This window comes from Pseudophryne corroboree, chromosome 5 (assembly GCF_028390025.1).
Source record: "Pseudophryne corroboree isolate aPseCor3 chromosome 5, aPseCor3.hap2, whole genome shotgun sequence".
Classification (NCBI taxonomy): domain Eukaryota; kingdom Metazoa; phylum Chordata; class Amphibia; order Anura; family Myobatrachidae; genus Pseudophryne; species Pseudophryne corroboree.
This window is the reverse complement of record NC_086448.1, coordinates 94,995,277-95,018,779: the sequence shown is the minus strand read 5'-3', so window position 1 is coordinate 95,018,779 and position 23,503 is coordinate 94,995,277. Positions and strand designations below refer to the sequence as shown.

At 47.0% G+C, this 23,503-nt stretch overlaps 1 protein-coding gene across 1 annotated transcript in view; it reads left to right on the top strand.

Moving 5' to 3' along the window:
• The window catches only part of LOC134929558 (ATP-dependent translocase ABCB1-like), a 279,814-nt gene that overhangs the window by 253,678 nt on the left and 2,633 nt on the right, over window positions 1-23,503 (top strand). The window contains exons 15-17 of the mRNA XM_063925152.1: window positions 6,488-6,644; window positions 8,522-8,719; window positions 17,606-17,812. Coding sequence (XP_063781222.1) covers window positions 6,488-6,644; window positions 8,522-8,719; window positions 17,606-17,812 — 562 coding nt within the window. The remainder of the gene's footprint in view (window positions 1-6,487; window positions 6,645-8,521; window positions 8,720-17,605; window positions 17,813-23,503) is intronic.

Here is a 23,503-nt window from a genome sequence, read left to right as displayed (position 1 = left end):
GTGCTCTTGCTTCTAAGCAGACGATTGCTAGTTGGATGTGTAGTACAATTCAGCTTGCACATTCTGTGGCAGGCCTGCCACAGCCAAAATATGTAAATGCCCATTCCACAAGGAAGGTGGGCTCATCTTGGGCGGCTGCCCGAGGGGTCTCGGCTTTACAAGTTTGCCGAGCTGATACTTGGTCAGGGGCACACCCTGACTGAGGAGGACCTGGAGTTCTCTCATTCGGTGCTGCAGAGTCATCCGCACTCTCCCGCCCGTTTGGGAGCTTTGGTATAATCCCCATGGTCCTGACGGAGTCCCCAGCATCCACTTAGGACGTCAGAGAAAATAATAAGAATTTACTTACCGATAATTCTATTTCTCGGAGTCCGTAGTGGATGCTGGGGTTCCTGAAAGGACCATGGGGAATAGCGGCTCCGCAGGAGACAGGGCACAAAAAAGTAAAGCTTTTACCAGATCAGGTGGTGTGCACTGGCTCCTCCCCCTATGACCCTCCTCCAGACTCCAGTTAGGTACTGTGCCCGGACGAGCGTACACAATAAGGGAGGCAATTTGAATCCCGGGTAAGACTCATACCAGCCACACCAATCACACCGTACAACTTGTGATCTAAACCCAGTTAACAGTATGATAACAGAAAGAGCCTCTTAAAGATGGCTCCTTAACAATATAACCCGAATTTGTTAACAATAACTATGTACAGTATTGCAGATAATCCGCACTTGGGATGGGCGCCCAGCATCCACTACGGACTCCGAGAAATAGAATTATCGGTAAGTAAATTCTTATTTTCTCTATCGTCCTAAGTGGATGCTGGGGTTCCTGAAAGGACCATGGGGATTATACCAAAGCTCCCAAATGGGCGGGAGAGTGCGGATGACTCTGCAGCACCGAATGAGAGAATTCCAAGTCCTCTTTTGCCAGGGTATCAAATTTGTAGAATTTTACAAACGTGTTTTCCCCCGACCACGTAGCTGCTCGGCAGAATTGTAATGCCGAGACCCCTCGGGCAGCCGCCCAAGATGAGCCCACCTTCCTTGTGGAATGGGCCTTAACAGATTTAGGCTGTGGCAGGCCTGCCACAGAATGAGCAAGTTGAATTGTGTTACAAATCCAACGAGCAATCGTCTGCTTAGAAGCAGGGGCACCCAACTTGTTGGGTGCATATAGTATCAACAGCGAGTCAGATTTTCTGACTTCAGCCGTCCTTGAAATGTATATTTTTAAGGCTCTGACAACGTCCAACAACTTGGAGTCCTCCAAGTCGCCAGTGGCCGCAGGCACCACAATAGGTTGGTTCAGGTGAAACGCTGATACCACCTTAGGGAGAAAATGCGGACGAGTCCTCAGTTCTGCCCTATCCGAATGGAAGATTAGATAAGGGCTTTTATAAGATAAAGCCGCCAATTCAGATACTCTCCTGGCGGAAGCCAGGGCCAGTAACATAGTCACTTTCCATGTGAGATATTTAAAATCCACCTTTTTCAATGGTTCAAACCAATGGGATTTGAGGAAATCTAAAACTACATTTAGATCCCACGGTGCCACCGGAGGCACCACAGGAGGCTGTATATGCAGTACTCCTTTAACAAAAGTCTGTACCTCAGGAACTGAGGCCAATTCTTTTTGGAAGAATATTGACAGGGCCGAAATTTGAACCTTAATAGATCTCAATTTGAGACCCATAGACAATCCTGATTGTAGGAAATGTAGGAAACGACCCAGTTGAAATTCCTCCGTCGGAACACTCCGATCCTCGCACCACGCGACATATTTTCGCCAAATGCGGTGATAATGTTTCGCGGTGACTTCCTTCCTTGCCTTAATCAAGGTAGGAATGACTTCTTCTGGAATGCCTTTCCCTTTTAGGATCTGGCGTTCAACCGCCATGCCGTCAAACGCAGCCGCGGTAAGTCTTGAAAGAGACAGGGACCCTGTTGTAGCAGGTCCCTTCTCAGAAGTAGAGGGCACGGGTCGTCCGTGACCAACTCTTGAAGTTCCGGGTACCAAGTCCTTCTTGGCCAATCCGGAGCCACTAGTATTGTTCTTACTCCTCCTCACCGTATAATCTTCAATACCTTTGGTATGAGAGGCAGAGGAGGAAACACATATACTGATTTGTACACCCAAGGTGTTACCAGTGCGTCCACAGCTATTGCCTGTGAATCTCTTGACCTGGCGCAATACTTGTCCAGTTTCTTGTTGAGGCGAGACGCCATCATGTCTACCATTGGTCTTTCCCAACAGTTTATTAGCATGTGGAAGACTTCTGGATGAAGACCCCCCTCTCCCGGGTGAATATCGTGTCTGCTGAGGAAGTCTGCTTCCCAGTTGTCCACGCCCGGGAAGAACACTGCTGACAGTGCTATTACGTGATTCTCCGCCCAGCGAAGAATCTTGGCAGCTTCTGCCATTGCACTCCTGCTTCATGTGCCGCCCTGTCTGTTTACATGGGCGACCGCCGTGATGTTGTCCGACTGAATCAACACCGCTTTTCCTTGCAGGAGTGGTTCCGCCTGGCTTAGAGCATTTTAGATTGCTCTTAGTACCAGAATGTTTATGTGAAGAGACTTTTCCAGGTTCGTCCATACCCCCTGGAAGTTTCTTCCTTGTGTGACTGCTCCCCAACCTCTCAGGCTGGCGTCCGTGGTCACCAGGATCAAATCCTGTATGCCGAATCTGCGGCCCTCCAATAGATGAGCCTTTTGCAACCACCACAGAAGATATACCCTTGTCCTTGGCGACAGGGTTATTCGCAGGTGCATCTGAGGATGCGACCCTGACCATTTGTCCAACAGATCCCTTTGGAAAATTCTTGCATGGAATCTGCCGAATGGAATTGCTTCGTAAAAAGCCACCATTTTTCCCAGGACTCTTGTGCATTGATGTACAGACACCTTTCCTGGTTTTAGGAGGTTCCTGACCGGTCGGATAACTCCTTGGCTTTTTCCTCGGGAAGAAAAACCTTTTTCTGAACCGTGTCCAGAATCATCCCTAGGAACAGCAGACGTATCGTCGGAAAACAGCTGCGATTCTTGGAATATTTAGAATCCAGTCGTGCCGTCGAAGAACTACTTTAGATAGTGCTCTTCCGACCTCCAACTGTTCTCTGGAACTTGCCCTTTTTAGGTCGTGCAAGTAAGGGATAATTTAGATGCCTTTTTTCTTTGAAGAAACATCTTTTCGGCCATTACCTTGGTAAAAAGGCCCGGGGTGCCGTGGATAATTCAAACGGCATCGTCTGAAACTGATATTGACAGTTCTGTACCACGAACCAGAGGTACCCTTGATGAGAAGGACAAAATTTGGACATGGAGGTAATCCTTGATGTCCAGGGACACCATATAGTCCCCTTTTTTCCGGTTCGCTATCACTGCTCTGAGTGACTTTATCTCGATTTGAACCTTTTATGTAAGTGTTCAAAACATTTTAGATTTAGACTATGTGTCACCAAGCCGTCTGGCTTCAGTACCACAATATAGTGTGGAAAAATAATACCCTTTTCCTTGTCGTAGGAGGGGTACTTTGATTATCACCTGCTGGATATACAGCTTGTGAATTGTTTCCAATGCTGCCTCCCTGTCGGAGGGAGCCGTTGGTAAAGCAGACTTCAGGAACCTGCGAGGAGAAGATGTCTCGACTCTCCAATCTTTACCCCTGGGATAATACTCGTACGATCTAGGGGTCAACTTGCGAGTGATCCCACTGCGCCCTGAGACTCTTGAGACTACCCCCCCACCTTGAGTCCGCTTGCACGGCCCCAGCGTCATGCTGAGGACTTGGCAGACGCGGTGGAGGGCTTCTTTTCCTGGGAAAGGGCTGCCTGCTGCAGTCTACTTCCCTTACCTCTATGTCTGGGCAGATATGACTGGCCTTTTGCCTGCATGCCCTCATGGGAAAGGAAAGATTGAGGCTGAAAAGACGGTGTCTTTTTTAGCTGAGATGTAACTTGGGGTAAAAAAGGTTGGATTTCCCAGCTGTTGCTGTGGTCCCCAGGTCCGATGGACCGACCCCCAAATAACTCCTTCCCTTTATACAGCAATACTTCCATCTGCCGTATGGGATCTGTATCACCTGACCACTGTCGTGTCCCTGACATCTTCTGGGAGATATGGACAACGCACTTATCTTGATGCCAGAGAGCAAATATCCCTCTGTGCATCTCACATACATATATATAGAATGCATCCTATTAATGCTCTACACGAATAAAATATTTTCAGTCAGGGAATCCGACCAAGCCAACCCAGCACTGCATCTCCAGGCTGATGGCGATCGCTGGTCGCAGTATAACCACCGTATGTGTGTATATACTTTTTAGGATATTTTTCCAGCTTCCTATCAGCTGGCTCCTTGAGGGCGGCCGTATCTGGAGACGGTAACGCCACTTGATAAGCGTGTGAGCGCCTTATCACCCTAAGGGGTGTTTCCCAACGTACCCTAATTTCTGGCGGGAAAGGGTATAACGCCAATATTTGCTATCGGGGTAACCCTACGCATCATCACACACTTCATTTTATTTTATCTGATTCAGGAAAAACTACAGGTAGTTTTTTCACTCCCACATAATACCCTTTCTTGTGGTACTTGTAGTATCAGAAACACGTAACACCTCCTTCATTGCCCTTAACGTGTGGCCCTAATGAGAAATACGTTTGTTTATTCACCGTCGACACTGTATTCAGTGTCCGTGTCTGTGTCTGTGTCGACCGACTGAGGTAAATGGGCGTTTTTAAAACCCCTGACGGTGTTTCTGAGACGCCTGGACCGGTCCTAATAGATTGTCGGCCGTCTCATGTCGTCAACCGACCTTGCAGCGTGTTGACATTCTCACGTAATTCTCTAAATAAGCCATCCATTCCGGTGTCGACTCCCTAGAGAGTGACATCACCATTACAGGCAATTTCTCCGCCTCCTCACCAACATCGTCCTCATACATGTCGACACACACGTACCGACACACAGCACACACACCGGGAATGCTCTGACAGAGGACAGGACCCACTAGCCCTTTGGGGAGACAGAGGGAGAGTCTGCCAGCACACACCAAAAACGCTATAATTATATAGGGACAACCTTATATAAGTGTTTCTCCCTTATAGCATCTTTTATATATATACAATATCGCCAAAATCAGTGCCCCCCCTCTCTGTTTTAACCCTGTTTCTGTAGTGCAGTGCAGGGGAGAGCCTGGGAGCCTTCTCTCCAGCTTTTCTGTGAGAGAAAATGGCGCTGTGTGCTGAGGAGATAGGCCCCGCCCCTTTTTCGGCGGGCTCGTCTCCCGCTATTTTTGAAGTTAGGCAGGGGTTAAATATCTCCATATAGCCTCTGTGGGCTATATGTGAGGTATTTTTTTGCCTCTAATAAGGTTTTTATTTGCCTCTCAGAGCGCCCCCCCCAGCGCTCTGCACCCTCAGTGACTGTTGTGTGAAGTGTGCTGAGAGGAAAATGGCGCACAGCTGCAGTGCTGTGCGCTACCTTTATGAAGACTCAGGAGTCTTCAGCCGCCGATTTTGGACCTCTTCTCTCTTCAGCGTCTGCAAGGGGGCCGGCGGCGCGGCTCCGGTGACCATCCAGGCTGTACCTGTGATCGTCCCTCTGGAGCTAGTGTCCAGTAGCCAAGCAGCAAATCCACTCTGCACGCAGGTGAGTTCACTACTTCTCCCCTAAGTCCCTCGTTGCACTGATCCTGTTGCCAGCAGGACTCACTGTAAAGTAAAAAACCTAAGCTAAACTTTCTCTAAGCAGCTCTTTAGGAGAGCCACCTAGATTGCACCCTTCTCGTTCGGGCACAAAATCTAACTGGAGTCTGGAGGAGGGTCATAGGGGGAGGAGCCAGTGCACACCACCTGATCTGGTAAAAGCTTTACTTTTTTGTGCCCTGTCTCCTGCGGAGCCGCTATTCCCCATGGTCCTTTCAGGAACCCCAGCATCCACTTAGGACGATAGAGAAAAGAATTTACTTACCGATAATTCTATTTCTCGTAGTCCGTAGTGGATGCTGGGCGCCCATCCCAAGTGCGGATTGTCTCCAATACTTGTACATAGTTATTGTTACAAAAATCGGGTTATTATTGTTGTGAGCCATCTTTTCAGAGGCTCCGCTGTTATCATGCTGTTAACTGGGTTCAGATCACAGGTTGTACAGTGTGATTGGTGTGGCTGGTATGAGTCTTACCCGGGATTCAAAATCCTTCCTTATTGTGTACGCTCGTCCGGGCACAGTATCCTAACTGAGGCTTGGAGGAGGGTCATAGGGGGAGGAGCCAGTGCACACCACCTGATCCTAAAGCTTTTACTTTTGTGCCCTGTCTCCTGCGGAGCCGCTAATCCCCATGGTCCTGACGGAGTCCCCAGCATCCACTACGGACTACGAGAAATAGAATTATCGGTAAGTAAATTCTTATTTTCTGTGTTGCTGAGGTTTGATAGTAACATAACGATTGTGATATCTGACATTCAAGGAAATCTATTACCTCCTCAGGGTGTTCGCAGCCCTTGTATTCGGGGCTATGGCTTTGGGTGAGGCCAGTTCACTCACTCCAGACTACAGTAAAGCAAAGATGTCAGCGGCTCATATATTCCACCTGCTGGAGAAGGAGCCCCTCATAGACAGTTACAGCACCGATGGACAGAGGCCTGTAAGTAGACACTATATGTTATAAACAGTGTGACAAATACAGTACAATAAGCCCCATAGTGCACTGGGCACATGTCAATAACTGAGTTTGATTCTATAAACCATTATTGCTATTATTGCACTCTTTTGGAAGACCTTTTGTTACTTATAAGGAACATTCACTTCCACATCATCATCATCATCATCATCACCATTGTTTATTTATAAGTTGCCAATAAACTGCAGTGGCAGAAAGTTAGTAATTAGCTATCACATCAATTGTCAGCGTGCAATGTCATATCAGTTTTAGGGGTCTATTTACTAAGCCTTGGATGGAGATAAAGTCAACGGAGACAAAGTACCAGCCAATCAGCTCCTAACTGCCATGTAACAGGCTGAGTTTGAAAAATGACAGTTAGGAGCCGATTGGCTGGTACTTTATCACCGTCCTTCCAAGGGTTAGTGAAGGTGTCAGCTTTCTTATTTATGTTGTGATGATGATAATGATCCTCTAACAAACGTGCTCTTTTTCTTATATTTCAGGTTTTGCAAAATGATTACTTAATGCTAAAATAATTGCTAATCATATATTGTCAGGCATTCACTGGCAGACCATGCAGAGCCGTCTTAACAGCAGTGTAGGCCCCTGGGCACAGCAATGCACTGGGGCCCCTACCCATCCTCCAGCGGTAGAGGTGCTATCAGCAGCAGCTTTGATGTTCCGCGGGCGGTAGGGGGTGTCCTATCTCCCGCTCAGCATGTAGGACCTGGAGAAATAAGTTCTGCTAATTACTCCTTTACTGCACATATGGGACAGGAAGGAGAACACTAAACTGTAGAAGGGGGCATTGGGCTGAATGAAGGGGACCTGGTACATGACTTTCAGGGTGGTAGGGGATGTTTAATATGTAGGGGAGGGGTCGATAGTGGCGTGGGCTTAATATTCATAATTTTCTGGTGTGAGGGCAGCTTGCTTTACTGCAGATATCTCCAGTTCCTGGAAATAGATTTCTTAGCTTTAATGGAATAACAAACTAGAGAGTTCCACCTTTCAGGAGATACTGGGGACTTGGGGATCAGAGTGCAGGAGCCACAGCAATCCACCAACAAACATATAAAACTGCATACCAGGCGTGTGGAGCTGGAGCAGGAACAGCTGCTGGAAGGCTGATATCTATGGTTCTGGGCATAGTAATGACAAGCTGCCAGTGCTCACCAAAAGGGGAGAGAACCCTCAGAAAATCTCTAAGTTAGACAGAACTCGAGATATCTGGCTGGGAAGAACAATTAATTGCTTGGACGGGGACCACTGCTTTGAAGTCAGATCTCTCCGGTTCCCCAGGGCCGATTTTCAAAAATCTGGTACCCCTGGAAAGAGGGGACTCTCAGCTATCAGCCTAGGGCCCTTTTACTCCTGGGGCCCTTGGGCAAGAGCCCATTGAGCCCATACGAAAAGACGGCCCTGAGACCATGGAGAAGACCATGGTGATATACCTGTGGTCCTGGAAGCCTGGGCACTTTAAGAACTCAGGATTCTCCCCATCTTCACCCCCGATGCTGCCTTGGAGCCTGAGTTTAGATCAGGGGTGCACAACCTTTTCTAGTCCTGGGGCTGTACTGGGAGATCGCACTCATTGAAAAGGGCCACAATAAACTTTACATCCATAAACATACACAATACATACCAATTTCTTGTGAACCTATTGATATTTTTGCCCATAGAACAGTCAGTGCAAAGTATACTGCAAGTGTCCCCTTTAGAAGGTGTATTGCCTGAAAAAAAGATATACTGTACAGTATGTAGCCCATTGTCTTTGAGATGTGTTATATATGTATGTATTGCGACAAGGTGAGCTCTGTCAGCAACAGGAATGCACTAACTGTTTTTATTGGCTGCAGCCACAGTGTGATGGGAATGTCATGTTCCGGGGGGTCCAGTTTAATTATCCGTCAAGACCAGATGTGCAGGTGCTGCAGGGTCTGGACATCAGTGTGAAGAAAGGGGAAACCCTGGCGCTAGTGGGCAGCAGCGGGTGCGGGAAAAGTACCACTGTCCAACTGCTGGAGAGATTCTACGACCCACAAATCGGAGAAGTGGTAAATATATATATCTCATCATGTGTAATAAATACTAACCCAGGTACAGATATATGTAGATACTAGAAAGTCTAGACACTACTGGGCCTTGTATGCATGTTTTTTGGGGTGCATAGAACTCACAGACCACTCCCCGCTTATACTACATGTGATATTTTTAATACTGTATCCTGCTGTAGTGTAACCTAAAGCCATACACAGGCGTGCAACACACTGATTGTGTAATTTTCAGATGTGTTACCCTGTCATATTAAGGTCTATTCATGAAGCAGTGAAAAGAGTGGAGAAGTGAGCCAGTAGAGAAGTTGCCCATGGCAACCAATCAACATTGAAGTAACATTTATAATTTGCATACTATAAAATTATACAGAGCAGCTGATTGGTTGCCATGGGCAACTTCTCCACACTTTTTACTGCTTCATGAATAGATCCCATTATCTTATTCATAGTTTCCTCAATTAATAACTAGACAATCTGAAGTTTATAGCGTTCCTTTCCTCGTGTTGTAATGGGGAACTGAGAAAATACCCATCTTGTTTGTAGCCTGTGTGAGCTGCAGGTTTCAGACATACATATACTGTACGTTCAGTTTGCAAACATTGGTGCTGATTAAGAGTTGCACGTGTCTTTGCCGCAATCGTACGTGCACTAAAACTAAATGCGAATAATCGCCTGTATTCTAAGTTTTACGTGTACTCTATATGCGACCGCCCCTGACCACGTGTCTCTTGAAATAGCCATCATCATTATCAGGGTTCACTTAAACCAACCCTTTCCTTGGAGTAAGAGATGCGCCTGACATCAGTCAGAGGGAGGTATTCAATTAGTGACGTTTTTTTCGTCCAATCGAAAAAATTGCAATTTGCGCCCGTTTCTTGGTCTTATTTACCTATTCAATACCCATGCCGTTTTTTCAACTGGATGAAAATCCCCACACTGGCGAAAACCACGTGTATCGACGAATTCACCGCTGATACACGTGTTTTGGCGAATTTGCAGGTGTTTTCACCCGTTTATGGCGCACATTTCGCCCATGCCGATTTGACAAAAAAAAAAGTGAAATGGCATGGGTGAAAATGGATTATAAAATGGGCAAAAACGCTCACAATTGAATACTCCGTGTTGAATTAGTGCAGTTTTTTCGACCAGTCGAAAAAACGGTACTTAATTGAATACCCCTATAAGTATTCTGCCAGCTGGTATCACTCAGCTGCCCGGCAAACTTTCATTAGTTATCAGTAAGATTATCTGCTGCAACGGGACGCAGAGGTGAATATGGCGCTACAAAGCCCACCCCTGGTGTACATTCATGCATATCAATGTGCAAGGACTGAGACGGCCACTTTGAGTGTCTGTAGATACTGTAACACTGCCTGGTGCATCTTTAGATGCCACCACATACACAGGGCCAGCAGATAGAGACGTGTCCCACTAATAGTATCCTGATTATAGCAATCTGCCCCTAGCTTGCCCCATGCTTATGGTAGTTACAGATTTTCTCTCTGAGTATGGCCTCCAGTGTAATCCATTGTGCATCGGTGTACGCAGACACTTCAGTGACTTGACCGTGATGCTATCCTGAACTCACCCGTAAGACAGACCATCTCTGTGCGTGTTTAGCCCCCTCCCATTCCCGCCCAGGAGCCCGCAGCACTTTTCCGAGACACTTCTGATACCATGTACTCTGTGCTGTAACACATTGGCCGTGGGAGTTTTTACAGGTTTCAGCACACGTGCAGTAGCAACAAAATCGCTCATCTATGTGAACATATATAATGTATGCTGTTTAGGAGTATATTTACTATAGTCCAGGTTTATAGAAGTGGAGATGTTGCTCATAGCAACCAATCAGATTCTAGCTATGATCTTCTAGAAGGTGCTAGATTAACTCCACACTTTAGTAAATATACCCCTTAGAATCAGTCTCATTGCCTCTCTTGTACTCAAAGGGTCTCACAGCCAGGAGGCCATGTTTGATGAAGAAACTCCAAGGGGCATATAGGCCTCTGTTGAGAACATACTGTATTTTACCATTGTATTGCCTTTATTAAACCCGAGTAGGAAACACATCAGGGATGCCCATGAGGGAGACGTCCCATAGCGGGAGAGGGGACGTCTGTTTTCTCCATGGCTGAAATAATAATCATAATTTTAATCTGACTTTTTTTCATATACAGCCTGTTAGGATATTAATGGACTCTATCACTTGCGCTGGTCCTACCACCTTTTTAAGTGTGTCCTCTTGCATCTTTGCACTAAGCGCAGCTTTCAAGCCTCCCAGTCCCGGCATGAAGTGGCATGGCGTCCCAGTCCTGGCAGATCATAGCGTAGCCTCCCTACGGCACACCGCAATAGAATCGACACCATGCTATATATTTTTTCTTTCATCCACTAGGGGACACTGGAGTTCCATCTTAGACATTAGGGGTGTGAAGTCTGTGAACCGGAGGTGTGGCACAATCTTAAAAATTTGCATTGACTGCACAGCCGGCTCCTCCCCCTTCACGCCCCTCATGCCTCAGTTTCAAAAATTGTGCTATAGGTGTCAGCACGCAGGAGCAGAGCTCCTGAATCTTTTACAAAAAGAAAGTCTGAGTCAACCTAATAAAAGGGGGACAAAGGACTGGAGAGTGATTGGGAGACAAAGATCCCTTTTGAAGGGATCAGCATCTCCCCGCAGGAGATCCTTGGCGGGACCTGATCGTGTGAGTACTGGTTGTACTAAAGGTCCCGGCCTAAGCATAGAGAGCTGCGCAGAGCAAAATTCCCCCGTGAGATACTTGTAAGAGCAGCGTATAAACACACGCAGCGGCGCCGAGCAGTGGGGAGGGTTTAGTTGTAAAAATTCCTCCCTGGGACATAACCTCCGGTCCCTTCAGTGGAGCCGCGTATACGCGCGGCGGCGCCGCACAGCGGGGAGGGTGTAACATACTTTCCGGTCAGATAGCCTCCGGTCACTTCAATGGAGCCGCTTAGACGCGCGGCGGCGCCGCACAGCGAGGAAGGTACTTTCCTGTCAGATAGCTCCGGTCACTTCAGTGGAGCTGATATGCGCACCGCGGCGGCGCCGAGCAGCGGGGAGAGTGCAGGTCTCCATGACTACATCGGGCACCGCCGGACAGCGCGGCTAAAGGAGGGAGATAAACACAAGCTGCACGGAGGAATAGATTTAGCTCCCGGTGCGGCGTGTGTCAGTAGAACATAACATTTAGGAGCTGCGCAATAAAAGTGGCGGCCATTTTAAGTTTTGCATTTAGGCGCCAGATCTGAGGTAAAAGCAGTAGTCCCTCCCCCTCGCAGACGGTAGGACAATAAGATGGGGTTTCTAGCTCCCCCTGCTGGCGAAGATTATATATATAATGTATATATATATAGTTAGATGAGGATCTCCTGTGGAATTATAATTATAGTTATTACTGTTTATATTTTCAAGGGAATTCGGAAGAAAGATCCTGAGGAAAATACAGGGAGTTCGTGAGCAGCCTGATCACCGTAGCTGATTGACAGCTGAGTCTGTGAAGGCTGCTAACCGGCTGGTCTTTTTATTTATTTATTTATTAATTTAAAAAAAAAAAAAGGACTTTTTACAGCTGGTTCCAAACACTTCACTCCCGTCATATTACAAGGTGAAAGTTTTGAGTAAATTGTCAACGAACGAGTCACCATGTCTAAGGCAGCAGCCAAGTCATCTAAGACTTACTACGTGTGTACAAAGTGTGATAAGAAAAGCACTAGGATTGACAGTACAGGGGTGTGCGAATCCTGCATGGACAGGGGCGCACAGACAGGGAGCAGTGCTCCATCAAGGTCATGGGAGGATGTTCTTACAGATAGAATATCCAAGGAAATGGCGGAATCACGCAAGCAGCAATCAGAGTGGGCTGCTGGGTTCTCAAAGACAATGGAAGAGTTCCTGATTAGATTAACGCCGCCCGCACAAACAGACAAGATTGTGCGCAAGGCAGTGAAAAGACCACTTTCCGTTCTCCAGGTAATGGATGACGAGGAGGGCCTCCTGATGGATACGGAGGAAGGTGAGTTGATTGAAACTAACCTGGATGCGGATCCCACAGAAGAGGATTCAGAGATCTCAGGTATGGATGCTCTTATTGAGGCAGTTAAAGAAATACTGGATTTTAAGAGTGAAGAGGTTAAGGAGCCTGAGGAATTCGATTTATTCGAATCCCAGAAACCTTGTTCAGCAGTGTTTCCTATTCCTAAGTCCCTCCAGAGTCAAATGGAGGAAGCCTGGAAACAACCAGAAAAACGATTTCAATTCCCAAAGCGGTTTCAGGTAACGTACCCTTTACCAAAAGGGGTAATGGATAAATGGGAAAATCCACCGGTAGTGGATGCTTCTCTAGGTAGGTTATCAAAGAAGACAATCCTGCCGATACCTAATGTAACGACCTTGAAGGAGGTTTCAGATCGTAAGGTTGACACGGCTTTAAAGTCAATTTTTGTAGCGGCAGGGGCGGCACAGAGACCTACCCTCATATGTGCTTGGGTCAACAAAGCCATGGGAGCATGGGCCAGTCGTATTATACAGGCTATTGAAGAAGAAAATAGCCTGGAGGAAATTACTCACCTGGCGCAACACATTCGTGAATCGGCGTCATATTTGTGTCAAGCATCTAAAGATACGAGTAGGATTGCATCGCGCATATCCGCATCGGCCGTATCAGCAAGGAGAATCTTATGGCTTAGAGAGTGGCAGGGAGATTCTGACACTAAAAAGGCGGTGGAAGCTATTCCTTTTACGGGGGATACGCTTTTCGGTCCAGAACTGGACAAGTGGATTTCCCAAGCTACTGCGGGAAAATCTACATTCCTTCCCACACCTTATACAAGGAACACTACACAGGTCAAGAGAGGCTACTCCGGACCAACGTTCCATTCCTTTAGATCTCAGTCCTTTCGAGGACGAGGTAGAGGTTTTGGTGGACAAGCACGTGGAGGCAGAGGTAGAGGCCGGTCACAGACAACGTACAAAAAACAGGATAAACCTGCTGAAAAGACCATGGCATGACGGTCTCCCAGCTCACCTGGGGTCTCCCCTGGTGGGTGCACGACTGGAGAGGTTTCAGAACACATGGGCCAGCACCTCTCCAGAGATCTGGATAAACGACATAATCTCTCAGGGGTACAAGATGGATTTTCAAGACAGACCTCACAGCCAATTTTTTACAACAGGTTTACCTCGGTGCCCTGTAAAGGCAGATTCGTTAATGGTAGCAATTCAGAAATTGCTACAGTCAGAAGTAATTGTTCCAGTTCCTACCCCTCAGAGAGGAACGGGATTTTATTCCAGTCTTTTTGTTGTGCCAAAACCAGACGGAACAGTCAGACCGATTCTAAATTTAAAAGTTTTAAATCAATTCCTAAGAATTTACAAGTTCAAGATGGAATCAATACAGTCGGTCATTGCGGGCCTAGAACACAAGGAGTTCATGATATCCATGGACATAAAGGATGCATACCTGCATATCCCAATATGGTCTCCCCACCAGGCTTACCTACGCTTTGCAGTGGGGAAGGAACATTATCAATTCAGAGCTTTGCCGTTCGGTTTATCTACAGCGCCAAGGATCTTCACGAAGATCATGGCGGTCATGGTGGCAGAATTGAGGTTAAGAGGGATTACTATAATACCGTACCTGGACGATCTCCTAATCAAAGCCAACTCTCAGAAACAGCTGATCCAGGATGCTCGCATAACTCACCAATTTCTGATTCAACACGGGTGGATGATAAACTTCAAGAAATCCAACCTTATTCCAGCACAACGAATTCAGTTCCTAGGTCTTCTATTGGACACAGTGGAATTGAGAGTTTTTCTGCCAGAATCCAAAATTCAGGATATACGAAAGTTGGTTGCTCAGGTATTAGAGACACAGACTGTGTCTCTACATCGCTGTGTACAACTTCTAGGAAAGATGGTAGCGTCGTTCGAGGCTATCCAATACGGAAGACTTCATTCCCGACCATTTCAAATGAATCTTATTGCTCAAGGGGCAGGTTCACATTGGCTACTTCATCGCAGGATAAAACTTCAACCACAGGTACGAATCTCTCTGACATGGTGGTTGATACACAAGAATCTCGCAACAGGGAAGAGATTCGGGATATGGGACTGGAGGATTCTGACAACAGATGCCAGTCTGAGAGGCTGGGGAGCAGTCCTGGAAGACCATCAGTTTCAAGGACGGTGGACGCCTCAAGAGAGCAGCTTACCTATAAATATTCTAGAGCTAAGAGCGGTTTACAACGCACTCCTAGTGGCCGAAAATCTAGTCAGAGGTCAGTATGTAAGGATACAGTCGGACAATGTCACAACGACGGCTTACATAAATCGTCAAGGGGGAACAAAAAGCAAAATGGCATTGAAGGAGTCAACGAAAATCCTTCTGTGGGCGGAAAGGCGAAACATTATACTTTCGGCAATATTCATTCCAGGAGTAGAGAACTAGGAAGCGGACTATCTCAGTCGACAGGATATGCATCCGGGAGAGTGGTGTCTTCACCCGCGGATTTTCAGGATGATAGTGCAAAGATGGGGTGTGCCACAGATAGACCTCATGGCATCGAGGCAGAACCATCAACTTCCCAGATATGTATCCAGGACAAGGGATACTGCAGCAGAAGGAGTAGATGCGTTGACAATTCCTTGGAATTACGAAACGGTATACATATTTCCACCGTTTCCTCTCATACCAAGGATACTGAAGAGGTTAAAACGAGAAAGAGTAGGGGCCATTCTAATAGCACCAGATTGGCCACGCAGGAGTTGGTACTCGGATCTGCTAGGGTTAATATCAGCAGATCCGTGGAGACTACCTCAAAGAGAGGACCTACTATCTCAAGGACCATTTCGTCACCCAGATCTGAACAGACTACGTTTGACGGCGTGGCTGTTGAAACCAGGATTTTAAGAAACAGAGGGATACCAAGAAAAGCTATTCCTACTATGATTGCGGCTAGGAAGCCAGTTACAGCGGAACATTACTACAGAATATGGAAGAAGTATATAGACTGGTGTCAGGAGCGGGGTTGGGATTCGAAATCCTTCCACCTGTCCAGATTGCTTTTATTTCTTCAGGCAGGGCTGACATTAGGCCTGCGTTTGGGATCACTGAAGGTTCAAGTGTCGGCTCTTTCTATTCTTTTTCAACAAAAGTTGGCAAGCTTGCCAGAGGTTCAAACTTTTTTGCAAGGGGTGTTAAGGATACAGCCCCCTTTTCGTGCACCAACGGCACCTTGGGACTTGAATTTGGTGTTAGGTTTTTTAAAATCGCCAGTGTTTGAACCATTAACACAGACAGATCTAAAATATCTGTCTTGGAAGGTGACGTTGTTAGCATTAGCCTCGGCTAGAAGGGTTTCGGAACTGGGAGCCTTGTCATGTAAAAGTCCGTTTTTGATTTTTCATGAGGATAGGGCGGAACTCCGTACAAGAGCGGATTTCCTTCCTAAGGTTGTTTCGGGTTATCATGTGAATCAACCTATTGTGGTTCCATCCTTCCAAAGTGTCACAGATGGAGATGTAACATTGGATGTAGTACGAGCTTTAAAGGTGTACGTTCAGGTTACATCATCATTTCGAAAGTCCGATCATTTATTCGTACTTTTTGATGGGCCAAAGAAGGGTTGGCCAGCTTCTAAGCAGTCCCTGTCTAGATGGATTAGATTGGCTATAAGACAAGCATATATTTCCAGGGGGAAGCAGGTTCCATTGCGTACAGGTGCGCATACCACTAGATCAGTGGGTGCTTCTTGGGCAGCTGCCAGAGGAGTCTCCACTACTCAACTTTGCAGAGCGGCGACGTGGTCTTCAGCCCACACTTTCGCTAAATTTTATAAGTTTGATACTTTTGCGTCTGAAGACGCTAAATTTGGACGTTTGGTTTTGCAGGCTACTGACAGCACTCCCTCCCTGGGAGATAACTTTGGGACGTCCCCTAATGTCTAAGATGGAACTCCAGTGTCCCCTAGTGGATGAAAGAGAAAAGAGGATTTTGGTACTTACCGATAAATCCATTTCTCTGAATCCTCTAGGGGACACTGGACGCCCGCCCCTGTGCTGTCAATCCTGCAGTGTATATATTTATATATATATATATATATATAGATATAATGTTCTGATTTATTCAGTTAGTACATCAATATAGTTGTAGGTTAAAGATGTTCTTGGAAGCTGTTGGGCAGGTTGCACGGTTCGGTTCCTTCGCCATAGGCTCTCGTACGTGTCCTCATCTCTCGGTCCAATTTTCGAAACTGAGGCATGAGGGGCGTGAAGGGGGAGGAGCCGGCTGTGCAGTCAATGCAAATTTTTAAGATTGTGCCACACCTCCGGTTCACAGACTTCACACCCCTAATGTCTAAGATGGAACTCCAGTGTCCCCTAGAGGATTCAGAGAAATGGATTTATCGGTAAGTACCAAAATCCTCTTATTTTAACCGCTGGGTGGCGAATGCTCCACAGAAAAAAACTACAGTGCTGAAACAATATTGTGTCAGTGGCTGGTGATTCCTGATAAGCCAGCCAATCACATTCAGGCATTGCAAATAGTCATTGTGCTTGGCACCTCCTCCATGGTGTATCTTTAGATTTGAATAGTGAGATGGTGAGAAGCGATATGCCAAAAATAATTGGAGTCTTACAGATTTATCAGGATACAGGGAACAATTTTCCATTTGGTATATAGCAGAGAATGTGCCCTGGATCCTCTGCTTAGAATTGGGCAGGACTTACTATAAGTGTTTTAGGTTAACTACGGCTCTTAAATTGCTTTAGCCAAGAAAAATGACCACAATATGGAAACAATTGTATGCAACAGTGTTATTATTATTATTATTATGTTTAGCCTTAGTGTATCTGTCTCCTAGAGTATAGACGGCTGTGATGTGAGGAGAGTGAACATCCAGTGGCTCCGAGCCCAGATGGGCATCGTGTCCCAGGAGCCCATATTGTTTGACTGCAGCATAGCGGAGAACATTGCCTATGGAGATAACAGCAGGACGGTGCCACAAGAAGAGATTGAACGAGCAGCCAAAGGTGCCAATATCCAGAGCTTCATTGAAACACTCCCAGATGTGAGTCTCTGCTGTGTCCCTGTAATGTCTCATCGTGCTGGTACATGTCCTCTGTAATGATTGGATGCTACTTGCTTGTATGGGGTTATTTAAAACCTGGAGGGGGCCCATGTGCAGATGTCCAAAAGATATCATATGTCCAAATATGCCAGTGGAATAATGACATTGGACTGGTAGGAGGTAAATAAGTGAAATTGGTGCAGGGTGTATCATGTAGCTCCTCCTGGACCCAGGGGCCCAAGTGCACCCCTCACCCTGCACCCTGCATAGATATGCCATTGGTGACAATATTACACAACATTCTTATCCCTAAAGCAGATTATGGCGACTTGTGTCTCTAGCCATTTTGGATCTGCAAATTCCAACATGCCCTGCCAACCTCAGGAAGCTAACCCTCTCTGCACATGTTACATCTGCCCCACCTGCAGTGCACATGGTTTTGTCTAGTTGTGTGCTTTTTTGCTTTGCTAACAAACCTGAATCAGGCCCAGAGTTCCTCATATGGATTCTGATGCTAAACCTAAAACTTAGCAGTACGTATCCCTGGTATCTGCAGATTGACATGTTAAACTAGAGTTTCCAAAAGTCCGCCATTCCAGTCCAGGTTTTAAAGGTATTCATGCTTGAGTACAGATGGTTATATCAAATTGACTGAAGTACTTATTAAGACACCTGTGCTCAAGCATTGATATCCTTAAAACCTGGACTGTAATGGTAGACTTTGGGAAACTCTAGTTTACCTGTAACAAGTCATCAGGACGGGATGTAGTTATGTGACCGGCTACTTGAGAAATGTGGGGTTGAATGTGGGAGGTGTCACAATTGTGTCATCATGACTCCACCTCTGCGGTTCAATACTGTGATTTGCGCCTTTTTACAGTGGGGGGCGGGGCTGCGATGATGCAATTCAGTGCGAATGACATCACTAAACCAACCGGTCACATTACCTCCCCCTTCATCCCGCATCCTCACTATTCCGACGGTCGGTATGCCATAGAGTGGGAATAGAACTTGTGGCGCCACCGAACCCGCTTGTTGCAGTCGCCCCCACCTGCATTTCGCTGCTGGCATGCTGACGTCGGTATGCTGACTGGCGATCTTCTGACCGCCGGTCACGCAGTACACACCCATCAGGACATCCGTTGCTGGGAGAGAAGAGATTCTCCTGTGTCCCAGCAGTGCAGGGATGAGAATAAGACTGCACCCTGTAATGCCAACATATCATGTCACTGTACTGTAGATCAATGCAGAGAATCCCTTCAGCGAGCAGTGTGTTACTGTATTTTTCTCTATCGTCCTAGTGGATGCTGGGGTTCCTGAAAGGACCATGGGGAATAGCGGCTCCGCAGGAGACAGGGCACAAAAAGTAAAGCTTTAGGATCAGGTGGTGTGCACTGGCTCCTCCCCCTATGACCCTCCTCCAAGCCTCAGTTAGATTTTTGTGCCCGGCCGAGAAGGGTGCAATCTAGGTAGCTCTCCTAAAGAGCTGCTTAGAAAAGTTTAGCTTAGGTTTTTTATTTTACAGTGAGTCCTGCTGGCAACAGGATCACTGCAACGAGGGACTTAGGGGAGAAGAAGTGAACTCACCTGCGTGCAGGATGGATTGGCTTCTTTGGCTACTGGACATTAGCTCCAGAGGGACGATCACAGGTACAGCCTGGATGGTCACCGGAGCCTCGCCGCCGGCCCCCTTGCAGATGCTGAAACAAGAAGAAGGTCCAGAATCGGCGGCATGAAGACTCCTCAGTCTTCTTAAGGTAGCGCACAGCACTGCAGCTGTGCGCCATTTCCTCTCAGCACACTTCACACGGCAGTCACTGAGGGTGCAGGGCGCTGGAAGGGGGGCGCCCTGGGAGGCAATGAAAACCTATTTTTGGCTAAAAATACCTCACATATAGCCTCCGGGGGCTATATGGAGATATTTAACCCCTGCCAGAATCCGTTAAGAGCGGGAGACGAGGCCGCCGAAAAAGGGGCGGGGCCTATCTCCTCAGCACACAGCGCCATTTTCCCTCACAGAAAGGCTGGAGGGAAGGCTCCCAGGCTCTCCCCTGCACTGCACTACAGAAACAGGGTTAAAACAGAGAGGGGGGGCACTAATTTGGCGTTAGAAATATATAAAAAAGATGCTATAAGGGAAAACACTTATATAAGGTTGTCCCTATATAATTATAGCGTTTTTGGTGTGTGCTGGCAAACTCTCCCTCTGTCTCTCCAAAGGGCTAGTAGGTCCTGTCCTCTATCAGAGCATTCCCTGTGTGTGTGCTGTGTGTCGGTACGTGTGTGTCGACATGTATGAGGACGATGTTGGTGAGGAGGCGGAGCAATTGCCTGTAATGGTGATGTCACTCTCTAGGGAGTCGACACCGGAATGGATGGCTTATTTAGGGAATTACGTGATAATGTCAACACGCGGCAAGGTCGGTTGACGACATGAGACGGCCGACAAACAATTAGTACCGGTCCAGACGTCTCAAAAACACCGTCAGGGGTTTTAAAACGCCCGTTTACTTTAGTCGGTCGACACAGACACAGACAGGGACACTGAATCCAGTGTCGACGGTGAATAAACAAACGTATTCCTTATTAGGGCCACACGTTAAGGGCAATGAAGGAGGTGTTACATATTTCTGATACTACAAGTACCACAAAAGAGGGTATTATGTGGGATGTGAAAAAACTACCGTAGTTTTTCCTGAATCAGATAAATTAAATGAAGTGTGTGATGATGCGTGGGTTCCCCCCGATAGAAAATATGGGCGGTATACCCTTTCCCGCCAGAAGTTAGGGCGCGTTGGGAAACACCCCTTAGGGTGGATAAGGCGCTCACACGCTTATCAGAACAAGTGGCGGTACCGTCTATAGATAGGGCCGTCCTCAAGGAGCCAGCTGACAGGAGGCTGGAAAATATCATAAAAAGTATATACACACATACTGGTGTTATACTGCGACCAGCGATCGCCTCAGCCTGGATGTGCAGAGCTGGGGTGGCTTGGTCGGATTCCCTGACTAAAAATATTGATACCCTTGACAGGGACAGTATTTTATTGACTATAGAGCATTTAAAGGATGCATTTCTATATATGCGAGATGCACAGAGGGATATTTGCACTCTGGCATCAAGAGTAAGTGCGATGTCCATATCTGCCAGAAGATGTTTATGGACACGACAGTGGTCAGGTGATGCAGATTCCAAACGGCACAAAGGTGTATTGCCGTATAAAGGAAGAGGAGTTATTTGGGGTCGGTCCATCGGACCTGGTGGCCACGGCAACTGCTGGAAAATCCACCGTTTTTTACCCTAAGTCACATCTCTGCAGAAAAAGACACCGTCTTTTCAGCTTCAGTCCTTTCGTCCCTATAAGAGTCATATCTGCCCAGGGATAGAGGAAAGGGAAGAAGACTGCAGCAGGCAGCCCATTCCCAGGAACAGAAGCGTTCCACCGCTTCTGACAAGCTCTCAGCATGACGCTGAGACCGTACAGGACCCCTGGATCCTACAAGTAGCATCCCAGGGGTACAGATTGGAATGTCGAGACGTTTTCCCTGCGCAGGCTCCTGAAGTCTGCTTTACCAAGGTCTCCCTCCGACAAGGAGGCAGTATGGGAAACAATTCACGAGCTGTATTCCCAGCAGGTGATAATTAAATTACCCCTCCGACAACAAGAAAAGGGGTATTATTCCACACTATATTGTGGTACTGAAGCCAGAAGGCTAGGTGAGACCTATTCTAAATCTAAAAAAATTTGAACACTTACAAATGTTCAAATCAAGATGGAGTCACTCAGAGCAGTGATAACGAACCGGGAAGAAGGGGACTATATGGTGTCCCGAGACATCAGGGATGCTTACCTCCATGTCCCAAATTTGCCCTTATCACTAAGGGTACCTCAGGTTCGTGGTACAGAACTGTCACTATCAGTTTCAGACGCTGCCGTTTGGATTGTCCACGGCACCCCGGGTCTTTACCAAGGTAATGGCCGAAATGATGGTTCTTCTTCGAAGAAAAGGCGTCTTAATTATCCCTTACTTGGACGATCTCCTGATAAGGGCAAAGTCCAGGGAACAGTTGGAGGTCGGAGTAGCACTATCTCGGATACTGTTACAACAGCAGGGGTGGATTCTAAATATTCCAAAATCGCAGCTGATCCCGACAACAAGTCTCCTGTGCTTAGGGATGATTCTGGACACAGTCCAGAAAAAGGTGTTTCTCCCGGAAGAGAAAGCCAGGGAGTTATCCGAGCTAGTCAGGAACCTCCTAAAATCAGTGCATCATTGCACAAGGGCCATGGTAAAAAAAATGGTGACTTCCTTCGAAGCAATTCCAGTCGGCAGATTTCATGCAAGAATTTTTCAGTGGGATCTGCAGGACAAATGGTCCGGATCGCATTTTCAGATGCATCAGCGGATAACCCTATATCCAAGGACAAGGGTGTCTCTCCTGTGGTGGTTACAGAGTGCTCATCTTCTAGAGGGCCGCAGATTCGGCATTCAGTTTTGGATGTTGGTGACCACGGAGGCCAGCCCGAGAGGCTGGGGAGCAGTCACACAAGGAAAAAATTTCCAGGGAGTGTGATCAAGTCTGGAGACTTTTCTCCACATAAATATAGCTAAGGGTAAATTTATAATGCTCTAAGCTTAGCAAGACCTCTGCTTCAAGGTCAGCCGGTATTGATCCAGTGGGATAAAACATCACGGCAGTCGCCCACGTAAATAGACAGGGCGGCACAAGAAGCAGGAGGGCAGTGGCAAAAACTGCAAGGACTTTTCGCTGGGCGGAAAATCATGTGATAGCACTGTCAGCAGTGTTTCATTCCGGGAATGGAAACTGGGAAGCAGACTTCCTCAGTAGGCACGACCTCCACCCGGCAGAGTGGGAACTTCATGGGGAAGTTTTCCACATGATTGTAAACCGTTGGGAATTACCAAAGGTGGACATGATGGCGTCCCGTCTGAACAAAAAACGGGACAGGTATTGCGCCAGGTTAAGAGACCCTCAGGCAATAGCTGTGGACGTTCTGGTAACACAGTGGGTGTACCAGTCGGTGTATGTGTTCCATCCTCTGCTTTTCATACCTAAGGTACTGAGAATTATAAGACGTAGAGGAGTAAGAACTATACTCATGGCTCCGGATTGGCCAAGAAGGACTTGGTACCCGGAACTTCAAGAGATGCTCACAGAGGACTTATGGCCTCTGCCGCTAAGAAGGGACTTGTTTCAGCAAGTACCATGTCTGTTCCAAGACTTACCGCAGCTGCGTTTGACGGCATGGCGGTGGAACGCCGGATCCTAAGGGAAAAGGCATTCAGGAAGAGGTCATTCCTACCCTGGTCAAAGCCAGAAAGGAGGTGACCGCACAACATTATCACCACATGTGGCGAAAATATGTTGCGTGGTGTGAGGCCAGGAAGGCCCCACGAAGAAATTTCAACTCGGTTGATTCCTGCATTTCCTGCAAACAGGAGTGTCTATGGGCCTCAAATTGGGGTCCATTAAGGTTCAAATTTCGGCCCTGTCGATTTTTCTTCCAGAAAGAATTGGCTTCAGTTCCTGAAGTCCAGAAGTTTGTCAAGGGAGTATTGCATATACAACCCCCCTTTGTGCCTCCAGTGGCACTGTGGGATCTCAACGTAGTTCTGGGATTCCTCAAAACACATTGGTTTAAAACCAGTCAAATCTGTGGATTTGAA